The sequence below is a fragment of the Notechis scutatus genome, chromosome 16, assembly GCF_049901735.1.
Source record: "Notechis scutatus isolate UNSWTSFEM ecotype Mainland chromosome 16, rNotScu1.2, whole genome shotgun sequence".
NCBI classification, from domain to species: Eukaryota; Metazoa; Chordata; class Lepidosauria; order Squamata; family Elapidae; genus Notechis; species Notechis scutatus.
Window position 1 is genome coordinate 8,601,575 of NC_142024.1, and position 13,426 is coordinate 8,615,000.

Sequence of the window (13,426 nt, forward strand, 5' to 3'; positions counted from 1 at the left end):
ATATTTACAAAATTTATTTATATTTACAAAATACTTTTATTTATGCAAGTCTGTATTTACACTCACATCCATCCCACAATGTTGGATGAATCTGCAGGGCCATAAATCACCAGCAGCTGCGTTTAAACTTATTCCCCCCCCCCAAGATAATGTTTTTTCAACCTCTGTTTTCAATCCACCCAGCAGCTTATGGAAGTGCGTCAAGGAAAGGAGACCCAGAGGTGATATTTTGAGAGGCGAAACGATTTAATTTGAAACTGAAACACGCAGGCCTGGACACAAAGGTTAGTCTCAGACAGGGGTGCAAAAAAAAGACAAATTCAGCAAGAGGGAAACCCCCAAAATAAAGGGTTTCTTCTTCTTCCTCTTTCACTCGTGTGCTGTGAGTCAAGTTTCTAGACCTGGTGAGTTTTTTGTTTTTAAACACAGCTAAACCCCCACAGCAAACGAGGTCAGTGCTTGGTGATTTTTCAAGAGGGTTTGACATTCCCTTCGTTTCGTAACAATTCAGTTTTCCAGCTTTTCGTATTTTCTCAAGGAATACTTGGCCCGCGAGAGGGGGCCTGTTGCATCTCTGGATGAGACCCTGGCTAAACTGCTCAGTCTTCCCCCCTCCCGCTATTATTTATTTATTTTTGCAAATCCTGCCCGCGTTGGGCTCTCCTTTCTCCGCTTCCGGCCTCTCCCAGGACAAGGAAGGAGCTACCGCAAAGAGAAACAGCACAGATACTCCAACAGAGATACTCCGACCTCGGGAAGAATTTATTTCAGAACGTTTTTTCCCCCCACCCGCTTTGATTCCCTTTGTGCGTTTGAGGCCAGCCCACAACCAAAGTTATAAATTAACTGTGTCCACTTTGGAGCCCCCTCCCATTAGTCTCTTTCTCTCTCTCTCAAGACATTAAGGAAAGACCCCTGATCAGCATCCACAGAATCCGGCTCCACGCAGCGGCCTCTTCGTCGGACGACTCTGCGGTTCCGGTGGAATTTGGCGTAACAGCGGAGGCCTAACGTGAGAGAGAAAAAAACTGAGCCAAGTTCAAGAGGAAAAAATGAGGAGGACAATGCCACCGACCCCTGGGTTTTTATACCACCTGTCCCGAGAGAAACTTCTCCAAGTACCTTCGGTGCACATACAGTTGTCGTAACATTTGTTGTTAAGCCCACGGTTGTGCAGCTTGCAGAGGTGTTCGCGCAAATCACAACAGCTACCTAGGTTGGGGACAAATGACCGGTTTTAACACACAACCCAAACAGGGGTGGGTTTCCTATTTGTTCTGAGGGTGTGCTTTGCGCGCCCCCACAAGGCTCAAACACCGCCTTCTGTATCAACGCCGGTGAGCTGGATAAGGACTCCACATGAATGTGTGTATTATTATTATTGGAAATGAATCCAAATGAGAAAAACTTGGCTCGGTGAAAACACAGAGAATTTATGGTTAGGTTGTTTGCAAAGAGCGGTAGAATCCCTGCTGACCTCAACATGAAGTTTGAGCCAAGAACCACACCTTAAGATTTCAATACATTACATTTTATAGTTATTCTATCCCGACACGCCCCTCCTACATCGACCCAGTGACTGAATACAGCTAATCCGAGGCACCTTATGGAGACCACATCATCTCCTTTGATCCCTCCCAATGACCTCCCATCACATCTTATCTTACTTGGCGTTAAAAAATGGTCCTTCAGCAGGGCCCTTGTTCTAACGGTCTGAGAACAAAGAAATATCTATTCCTAACACCACACTTGTTACATATTAATGTTCCATTCAGCACAACTTCGTAGAACAACATGCATCTCTAACATATTCACCTATGCAAAGTAAAAGTCTTGTAAACTTAAGCAGATGCTTTGAAACACAAAACCTAACTTCAATTGATTAAAGAAAGTTAGGGCAATGGTTTATTTCTCCTCATATTATCTTCCTAATGGATCTTTTGTTATGTCAAATGTGTAGGTGAATGTCCTTGATAGTTTGAGATACCGATTCCTGGAGGAAATAGGGGTGGCATTACTTAATACAGGGGGAGGTAATAGATTGCAGGTACATGTTTAACTGAGTAAATGCATTAGAAAATGTATTTAGTAAATGTAATACTATAATATACTATTCTATTCACCTACATTTTTTGAATTTTCTTATTTCTAACGTTATTAAGATATTTAATTGTTAACTGCATAAACACGAAATAGTCCATTATAGGATTATTATTAAGGATATACCCACAGGTGGCACACAGAGTCATTTGTGTGGGCACGCAAGCCCCAGCCAAACTTACCTGCACTGCGCATGTGTGCGCCTCCCAGATGATTTTTGGCCTGTTTGAGGGAAAAAACGGGCCTTCTGGAAATACCGGAAGTGCCGAAACGGGCCCATTTTCCGGCCTCCCGAGGCTGCAGAGGCTTTCCTCGAGCCTCTGGGAAGGCGAAAATGGCCTCCCCAGGCTCCAGAGGCCCTCAGGAGGCTGAAAACAGGCACTTCCGGTATTTTCAGAAGGCCCGTTTTTTGGGCCTCCTGCAGAGGCTTCCCTCGAGCCTCAGGGAGGGCGAAAGCGACCTTAAATGGGCCAAAGATCCGCTGGAAGGCATGCGCAGTGCAGGTAAGCGGGTGGGGCGGGAGCGTTGCACGCGCATGCGCATTGCATTATGGGGGCCAGCACACGTGCATGTTTCCCATCACTGGGATATACAATTATTAACTGTAAATATGACCATAAATATGAAAATTAATATAATTATAATAAATATGAAATTAATATTTTATTATAGGATGATTGTTAAAGATGTATAATTGCTAATTATAATAAATATGAAAATTAACAGCGTACAGTAGAAAAAGATATGTGGAATCGGATAAACAAAAATAATATAGTGAAATTTGCTATTAGTTAAAGGTGATTATATTATTGCTAGAATAATTCGCTGAATTATCATTAGGGTGAATATTATTTTGTTGGTAATACAACGAGATCAGAAAGAGACTTTGTTTTAAACATGCTGGTGGCACAGCCAAGAATCAAAAGGGGGATAAATAAGAGAGAATATAAATTAACATGAATTTATGAATGGTTATAAAAATTATATATTTTGTTAAAGAGTGCAAATATGGCCAGTAATATATATTTAAAATAAAAGAAGTGATGTTAAGAATATAGAGACTGACATAAAAATAACACATGGGAATTTGGAATAATCAGGATAGATCATTTGTATTAATATTAATTATCAAGTTAACAGTTTTAATATGAAATCATTGTCATGTTTGTTCTAAAATGTAAAATACCCTGTAACCACACTGTTCACACAATGATATGTTTGTAGAAGAAAGAAAAAAATTAAAAATGTATTGGGGAAAAAAATGTTCGTGAGCTGCACTATTTTTTAGCTCAGCTGAGGTGTGGCAATCTACTCTGCCATGCGTATCAGCTGAGCTAAAAAAACAACGGAATATAGCAGAGGTAACGGCAGGTGCGGGTGGGCGGGGCCAGCCAGAGGTATTTGCCGGTTCTCCAAACTACTCAAAATGTCCGCTACCGGTACGTCAGAACCGGTTCTCCGAACTACTCAAAATGTCCGCTACCGGTACGTCAGAACTGGTCCGAACTGGCTGTTAGGAATGTAAGTCACGTAACAGTTGGGTTGGAAAATATATAAACCAGGACAGACATTTTAATACTGTCTCTTTAAGGGAGTGCTAAAATTATAATTGGGTGTGGTTCCCTAAACGGCCATAAGATGGAGCCAGAAACCTGGTTTGTCTGTTCTGTTGTTGCTGAGAGTGTTGGTGTTTCTTAATTTCCCCGTTGACTGTTGCTGATTGTTGTTATTCTTGGATTTGATGCGAGTCTTTTACTGAACTGTTTATGATACTGGACTTTGTTATTGGATTATCCCTGGACTGAAAACTGACTGTTATAACTGTGTATGACTTGGACTGTGTTTGGACTTTGCTTAACCGTTTACTGGAAATAAAACCTACATTTTACTATACAGTGTAGCTGTGTGCTGTGTGTGTGTTATTTAACATTACTCTCACTACGTCTCCTTGTGTGCACTCATTCTCCTAACGGGGAATTACCTCAACACCGGCTAAATACCGCCTCTGAATCCAAAGCAGCATCAAATCTGAAAGCATCCTGCTCTCTCGTAGGCTGAGCCCTTGTCTTTCTCCTCTCTGGTGAGGCTAGTCCTCATGAAACGCGGCAGCACACACCTGAGAGGCAGTCCAAGTGGTGATCGCAGGACTCCCCTTCAGCTGACGTGGTCTCGTTGCCGCTTTTGTGAGTCCGCCCTGGCAGGGCAAACGAGAGAAAGAAGAGGGAAAACGGTTCAGAAATGGGGTAGATGCTTCCTAACCATCTAATCCTTAGGCCCATCAGCCATCTCTTCTGTGCATTTCCCCAATCCAGCCAGGTTTCTTTTTTAGGGCACCCCACAGGTGAGAGGGAGTAAAACAATTTTTGGATATACACTGTAGAACTGGACAAATGGCAAAAACTGTGGGAAAGAAACTGTGAGTTGACAATGGCAACTACTTATAAGGAAAATCTATATAAAATGTTTCATAGGTGGCACTTACCACCAGTGAGACTAGCAAAGATGCTTAAAAATTTATCCGCCAGATGTTGGAAATGTAATAACACACCGAGTACGTATTATCATATGTGGTAGATGTGTGCAAAAGCAAAGAAATATCGGACAAAAACACATACATGGTGAGAAAAAAATGTTAAAGTAGCACTTAGATTATAAGCCAGAAATATTTTTGTTACGCATAGTACCCCAAAAGTGTGATAAAGGGATTATATATTTAATCTAGATATATATAAAAGCGAAATACTCCTCAGGCATCATCACAAAATCTCCAGAACAGTAAAGCCTACAAACTTGAAATTTGGCATGTATCTTCCTTTTGGCTTCTAGGTGCTCGCTAAGAAAGGATTTTTCCAATCCAAATGACCACCAGAGCATTAGTATTTCCTATATTATTATTATTAACATGCTCTGAGGCTGAGTTCTACTCCCCCTCCACACCTGAATGCAAAACACAAGCAGAGGAGAAAAGTTTCAGTTTTAGTTTCACAGCACCAAGCAGTTTTAGTACAGAACAGTTGAGCTAAGCCACGCCCAGGCTCCTTGCTGTCTCCTTGCTCACACAGCAAAAACTCTTTCAGTTGCCAAACAGCCCTCAACTCTCTCACACGCCGACAGGACGCTAGCCAGATGAATAGCGATGGATGCTGGTAGGCAGAGGCACAATTTTTTCCCCTTATTTTTCTCCCCCAAAACTAAGCCCGACCACATAGTTTCGTAGCGAAGCACAGGTTTCAAGCTAGTATTACATGTATTAACAGCAGCAAGAATTGTATTTGCACAGCCCTGGAAAAATGAGGGGACACCTACAGAAGAAGATGTAATTTAAAAAAAAATTAGATTGTGCAGAGAATGGACAGATTGACAGATTGACATTAAAGATGAAAGAAAAAGACGACACAAACATGGGGTTTTTTACAAATGGTTGGATAATAGAGGTAGAAATTAGGAGCGGGAAAACTATTATTATATAAGCAAAATGATCCAGACTGTTCCCTAAACATGTATATATGTAATGAGAAAATGTATAAATAAACTGGTAGACCAATGGTAGGATTCAATTTTTTTTTTACTACGGGTTCTGTGGGCGTGGCTTGGTGGGCGTGGCTTGGTGGGCGTGGCAGGGCAAGGATACTGTAAAATCCCCATTCCTTCCTCACTCCTGGGGGAAGGATACTGCAAAATCCTCATTCCCTTCCCACCCCACTAATCTGCTTTCCAGCTCCGTTCTCCTGTGCAGGGCAACCAAAGAAGACCCAGCCAATCAGCTAGGACTCGATGGGAGGCGGAGAATAGATGGGGGCGGGGCCAGTCAGAGGTGGTATTGGCCCGTTCTCCGAACTACTCAAACTTTCTGCTACCGGTTCTCCAGAACTGGTCAGAACCGGTTGAAGACCACCTCTGGGGAAGACCCTTCCTAACCATGGAGGCTCCCTGTAATCCATTAAGCCCGCCGGCCGTCCCTTCTGTGGATTCCCCCAATCCAGCCAGGGCTCCTTTTTTTAGGGCACCCCACAGGTGAGAGGGAGCTTACCTTTTTTCCTGTCAGAAGTCCACATGTCCAGCCGCAGGTCTTCGTAGTCCGTCCAGTCGAAGAGCGCCATGTCCAGGGTGGGCATCACATCCCCCTCTTGCCGTTCGCCAGTCTGGGGCCGGGAGGAGATGGCCCGGGGAGGAAAGGAGTCCTCCGTCAACGTCTGGGGCAGGGCGCTGGGGAGGGAGGTGGGGCCCGAACCAGCCGCAGCTCCTTCCCCGTGGAAGGGCCGAAAATGTTCCACAAGGCTGTCTGGCTTTTTCACCAAGGCTCGGGGTCTCAGCTTGGAGCCTTTTCCTGAAAGAGGCAAGAAACCGCAAGCAGGAGAACCGTTCAGAGAGAGTGCTCCTGCCTGGGGAGGCTTTGCTAAAGTCCTGGAAGGATCAGCTGGCAATTAGACCCAGGAAGGGCTTGGTGGCTGCTAACCAAACCGCCTTCACTTTGGGGGGGGTGTGTGTTCCACATCGCCTGGGCAGGTAGACTGCTCCTTATACTGGAGGAGCAGAGGAATCGTCTCCACCATCGTTCAACATAGAGCACCCTAAAAGGCTGGAGAAGGGAAATCAGAAATCAACTGTACCTACCCTTTGCTCAACACCTTACTGCAGGGCAATGATGGCTCCTTGAGAACTCCCAGAATCCCTGAGCCAGCACAGAATTCTGGGAGTTGAAGTCCACCGGTCCTAAAGGAGCCATCATTTGCCCACCTGTGCTCTACAGAGATGCCGGCTAGACAAATGACTACTAAACACATCACTTCCTTCATTTCCTCCCCCTCTGTCAACTCGTAAAGAATTCCTATGCCTGTTTTCGAGTTGCCATAAGCTGGGGGGCGGGGGGAGAGTCCAGAAGTACATTCCAATGCATATCTTACAAAGATTGTAGCGAGGCTACCGGGTCTTCTGCATATGACGAAAAAACTTCATTGGAGAATGTGATTGATGATGCCCAGTGCTTGAACGTGGTTTGTTGGAGAATGTGATTGATGACACACCCAGAGGGGAGGGGGAAAACAGGGTCACAGTTGACCGTAATTCAACGTGTGTCAAGAGTTGGCTTCAACTAGGATAATGCCGACATGTTGCTCCTAATAAATCTTTTGGATTCTTTTGAAGTTTGCCTCGTGGCTCATGATTTGAATAGAATAGAATAGAATAGAATAGAATAGAATAGAATAGAATAGAATAGAATAGACCCTCCTTGTGGGGGATTGGGACCCCCCACTCTTCTCTGCCACCATACCTCGGTGCTGTTTCAACCTCTTCCTTCGCGCATGGCGCCGATGCGCCTGGCTCTGCTTCTTCGCCCTCTCGGGCACCGGGTTGTTAGCATTCTCCTGCTCGGGGGACGGGAAAGCAAACCTCACAAAGGTGCTTTTCTGCCGGAGGTTGGCCGGCTGATCCAGCCCCCTCGATTCTACACCCTCCAAGCGGGGACCACCAGCTTCTCTGGAGCCCGTGGACCCAGGAGGCATCTCGTCGTGGTCTGTTTGCTGGTTATCCAGCCCGTGTCGGTACAGGGCGGCTCTCAAGGAATGCATCCAGGAATCCTGGCTTGGGAAGCTGTTGTCATTTTCGGGGATGTTGGTGGCCATCCGTGGCCCCAAGCCGAGGCCACGGGTGGCCATCGAAGAGATGAGCAGTACGGAGAAGAGCCAAAGGGCAGGACGAGCCATGTTTCCCTTCCCTGGAAATAGAAAAAAAATAAGAAATGTATTTATTTGTCAAACCCATGCAGTGGTGGGATTCAGCCAGTTTGCACCACTTCGGGAGAACCGGTTAACTTTTTGAGCAGTTTGGTGAACTGGTTGTTGGAAGAAATCGTTAGGGCAGAGAACTGGTTGTTAAATTATTTGAATCCCACCACTGAACACACGTACATAGCTGACCATCTCATGCCTATCTATCTACCCATCTATCTACCTATCTATCAATCTATCTATCCTTTCTATCTATTATCTATCATCTATCATCTATCCATATCCATCAATCCATCTATCCATCTTCTATCCATCATCTACCTGTCTGTTTGTCTATCTGTCTATCTATCTCTATGTCTGTCTGTCTGTCTGTCTGTCTGTCTGTCTGTCTCTATCTATCTATCTATCTATCTATCTATCTATCTATCTATCTATCTATCTATCTATCTATCTATCTATCCTTTCTGTCTATCATCTATCATCTATCCATATCCATCAATCCATCTATCCATCTTCTATCCATCATCTACCTGTCAGTTTGTCTATCTGTCTATCTATCTCTATGTCTGTCTGTCTGTCTGTCTGTCTGTCTATCTATCTATCTATCTATCTATCTATCTATCTATCTATCTATCTATCTATCTATCTATCTATCTATCCTTTCTGTCTATCATCTATCATCTATCCATATCCATCAATCCATCTATCCATCTTCTATCCATCATCTACCTGTCTGTTTGTCTGTCTATCTATCTCTATGTCTGTCTGTCTATCTATCTATCTACCTATCTATCAATCTATCTATCCTTTCTATCTATTATCTATCATCTATCCATATCCATCAATCCTTCTATCCATCATCTACCTGTCTGTTTATCTATCTGTCTATCTCTATGTCTATCTATCTATCTATCTATCTATCTATCTATCTATCTATCTATCTATCTATCTATCTATCTATTTTCATCCTATCTATCTATCTATCTATCTATCCATCTATCTATCTATCATCTATCATCTATTATCATTCTCTCTCTCTCTATCATCTCTATCATTACTATCTATCTATCTATCTATCTATCTATCCATCTATCTATCTATCTATCATCTATTATCATTCTCTCTCTCCCTATCATCTCTATCATTACTATCGTCAATCTATCTATCTATCTATCTATCTATCTATCTATCTATCTATCTATCTATCTATCTATCTATCTATCTAATATCTATATCTATTATCTCTATCAATCTATCATGTAATTATTATATCTATCTATCTATCTATCTATCTATCTATCTATCTATCTATCTATCTATCTATCTATCATCCATCTAATATCTATATCTATTATCTCTATCAATCTATCATGTATTATTATCTATCTATCTATCTATCTATCTATCTATCTATCTATCTATCTATCTATCTATCTAATATCTATATCTATTATCTCTATCAATCTATCATGTAATTATTATATCTATCTATCTATCTATCTATCTATCTATCTATCTATCTATCTATCTATCTATGATGTCTGAAACACTCCCCCCAAAAAGCCACTTTTTCTAGCAGAATTCATTTCCGAGAAGGCCACAAAACAATTCTAGGCAACGCTTTGAGGGAGTCGGCGCCTTCCCCTCCATTTCCAGATGGGTCACGTCTTCCCTTTCCAAAACAATAAACCCCCATTTTGGGGTTTCATCCCCTCCCCTCCCCCAGCATCGAGGGAGGCAGCAGCACGGCCCCTCCCCACACAGTCCCAGGTTTGAGTCCAAACATGTGCACCAGCCGGATGCAAATAGGGTCATTAATCAAGTGTGGCATCCCCCTTGGAGAGGCAGCCCTCACCCCTCAGCCCCAGAGGACCAAGTGACACATCGCCAGGCACCAGCTGTTGCTCAAAATTTTTTTCTTTTCTTTTCTGGGGACCATGCAAGACTAGCTGGCATTCTTGGTCTGTTTCCACTTCCCAGCTGCTCTGCCTTTCGATGTGAAATGTCAGGAGGAAACGTACAAGCGCCAGAGCAGTTGGCACACTTGCCAACCTGGCAGAGATCTAAAAAATTTATATCTGCCTGCCTGCCTGCCTATCTGTCTGTCTGTCTATCTATCTATCTATCTATCTATCTATCTATCTATCTATCTATCTATCTATCTATCTTGAATTACGCCGTCTTCGGTCTGACTTAAGCATGGTATATAAAATCATACATTGCAATGTCCTACCTGTCAATGAATACTTCAGCTTCAACCATAACAACACAAGAGCACACAATAGATACAAACTCAAAGTAAACCGCACCAAACTTGATTGCAGGAAATACGACTTCAGCAATAGAGTGGTCAATGTCTGGAATACTCTACCCGACTCTGTAGTTTCTTCCCCAAGCCCCAAAAACTTTAACCTTAGACTGTCTACTATTGACCTCACCCTTTCCTAAGAGGTCTGTGGGGGCGTGCATAAGCGCACCAACGTGCCTACCGTCCCTGTCCTATTGTTTCTTTTATTTTTCTTATATGTACCCATTTCATGTATTCATAACTATGTATATACTTATACCTATTATCTTGTAAGCAATTGGCAAATCAAATAAATAAATAAATAAATAAATAAATAAATAAATAAATAAATCTATCTATCTATCTATCTATCTATCTATCTATCTATCTATCTATCTATCTATCTAATATCTATTATCTACCTATCTATCATCTCTGTTTATCTAATATCTATCTAATATCTATCTATTTAATATCTGTTATAGCTATCTATCATCTATCTAATATCTATCTATCAAAATATCTATCTATCTATCTAATATCTATTATATCCATCTATCAATCAATCTATGTATATCTATCTGAAATCTATCTATCATCTAATATCTATCTATCTATCTATCTATCTATCTATCTATCTATCTATCTATCTATCATCTACTCATCTAATATCTATCTATTCTATCTATCTATCTATCTATCTATCAATCAATATCTATATCTATATCTATATCTATTATCTCTATCAATCTATCATGTAATTATTATATCTATCTATCTATCTATCTATCTATCTATCTATCTAATTTATCTAGTATCTATCATCTAATATTTATTCTATCTATCTATCTTTCTATCTATCTATCTATCTATCTATCTATCTATCTATCTATCTATCTATCTACCTACCTACCTATCTACCTACCTACCTACCTACCTACCTACCTATCATCTGTCCCACTTTCGGGCTAGCCCCTTCCTGACCTTTTGCTGCTTAAGGCAAAAGCAGTGTTGTTTTAGCCCCTCCCAAATCAGGCACGAAAAATGCCTAAATCCCGTGTTCATCCTTCACTCTAAAAAATAAATAAATCATAACCTCCCAAGGAATCCATTCCTTCCCTTTGGTGCTCAGAAACATTTTTGTTTGTTTGTTTGTTTGCTTTGTCAAGCATGTATGTGAAAACAAGTATAAGCATGAACATAACATATAAACATGTAAGTATAAACAGGTATAAGTATATGCATAATAGATGGGTATGAATAAATGGGAACAGTAGGACAGGGACGGTAGGCACGCTGGTGCGCTTATGCACGTCCCCTTACAGACCTCTTAGGAATGGAGTGAGGCCAACAGTAGACAGTTTAAGGTTAAAGGTTTTTTGGGGGGGTGAGGAGTCTCCCCATTTCTCACCATGGCTGGTTGCACAGCTGCAACTTCAACTTCAATCCATTGAGAAATACTGGCTTGAACTAATAGTTTGTGGCTTATTTAAAACAAATCACAATAACCCGCAAATAAGGCTGTAGCATCCCCATGGTCACGTGATCAAAATTCGGATGCTTGGCAACTGGCATGTACTTATGATGGTTTTGGGGTCTATTGTTTGGAAAGGGAAGACGTGACCCATCTGGAAACGGAGGGGTAGGCACCGTCTCCCACAACACATTGCGTGGAAATGTTTTGCGGCCTTCTCAGAAATTCTGCTAGAAATCTCTATGGTCACCTGACCAGAATCCAGACTCTTGGCCACCGACTCATATTTACGACGGTTGTAGCGTCCCCGGGGCTCACGCAATCCCCTTTGGCCACCTTCTGACAAGCGAAGTCAACGGGGGAGCCAGATTCGCTTAACAACCAGGTTGCTAACTTATTCGCTGCAGAGATTCACTTCGGGACGATGGCAAGAAAATGTGGCAAAACCTCACTTAATAAATGTTTAACTTAGCAACCTAAACGTTAGACTCAATTGTGGTCCTATGTTGAGGTTTTCCTGTTCTTCCTTGAATATTATTGCCTTTATTGTCAGAGTACAACATGTGCACAATGAGATTGGCTGAGCCTCCCTTCGTGCACACACATCCCCAACACAACTCACAGTGTGGACAGAAGTCCCTAATCCCCGATCTCATTACACTAGGTGATCTTAATGCACAACGCACCTGCCCCGCAAGTCTATCATATTATGTTGATATGAAGGTATTTTCCATCCAGGAATCTGACAGCCACGGGTAGAAACTGTTCTTCAGCCTGTTGGTGCGGCTGGCTCTGCCCCTCACCCGATGACCAGGGTGCGAGTCATTCCTGAGGATTTTCCTCATGCTTCTAAGGCAGTGAGTCCTGGTGAGGTCATCTAGCGGTGTCAGGGATCAGCCCACAATGTTTTGTGCTGTGCTCATCACCCTCTGTAGTGTCTTTCTATCCGCGGCTATCAAACCAGCATACCACACCATTATGCAATGTGAGAGGACGCTCACATTAAAGAGGTGTGGCATAAAAATAACAAGTCACAAAAAAGTAGATAAATTCCCTTTAATGCCTCCAACTTGGCCCCCAATGTCCAATTATCCTCGGTGGGAGATCAAACTCTTCCAAAAACAGTCTACAAAGGGAAGAAATGCAGTCCGAACCCAAAATACAGATAAAAGTAGAAATTTAAAAAATCAACACAAACCACACGGAAGTAATTAACACGAGAGACCAGGATAATAACTTGTAGACTTCCAAAAGATAACGAGGCACACACAGTTGGGAGGACGCCAAAACCCAGATAAGCCTCGACAAAGATAATGCACGCTTTGCTTCCAAGCAACTTTGCCATGCGCAGTTTGCCCTTTTAAACAGTCTTCCCAGCTGCAGCCCATGAAGGGGATCAGGGCCCTTTCCTCCCCCGTAAACCACGTTGCTCCCTTCTCCATTCCTCCCTGAGTGCCCTAGGATGAAGAGGGGGTGGGCCTGGGTCTTCCTCTGAATGCCCAAGCCGGCCTGTGCCCTTCCCCAGTTTCTTCCACAGCCACCAGAGCCACACTCCCACTCCCTGTCAGCTGCTCAATCTCCCCTCAGAATCAGACTCCAACTGGGGCATGACAGGCAAAAGGAGGTTATCAGTTGTTCTTCCACTTTATTCTTTTGCAAGACCTGGAAGAAATGGAGTCTCTGGCGGGCCTTTCTGGCCACCTGGGTTGTGTTGATTTTCCAGGTGAGATCTTTGCTTGAGGTAGACTCCCAGGAATTTAAAGGAGGAAATTCTCTTCACATAGCCCCCTCGATGTAAACTGGGGTGGGTTCCTCTCTCTTTTTCCGGAAGTCTAA

General features: G+C 42.7%; 1 protein-coding gene across 2 annotated transcripts in view; it reads right to left on the reverse strand.

The window, feature by feature from the left end:
* Positions 1–222: 222 nt before the first annotated feature.
* The window catches only part of DRAXIN (dorsal inhibitory axon guidance protein), a 23,325-nt gene continuing 10,121 nt past the window's right edge, over positions 223–13,426 (reverse strand). For both annotated transcript variants that reach the window (XM_087944828.1, XM_087944829.1), the window contains exons 2-6: positions 7,373–7,816; positions 6,131–6,427; positions 4,217–4,294; positions 1,123–1,212; positions 223–1,007 (exon numbers count right to left, since the gene is read on the reverse strand). In XM_087944828.1, the coding sequence (XP_087800954.1) occupies positions 874–1,007; positions 1,123–1,212; positions 4,217–4,294; positions 6,131–6,427; positions 7,373–7,805 (1,032 nt within the window). In that variant the 5' untranslated portion in view covers positions 7,806–7,816 and the 3' untranslated portion in view covers positions 223–873. The remainder of the gene's footprint in view (positions 1,008–1,122; positions 1,213–4,216; positions 4,295–6,130; positions 6,428–7,372; positions 7,817–13,426) is intronic.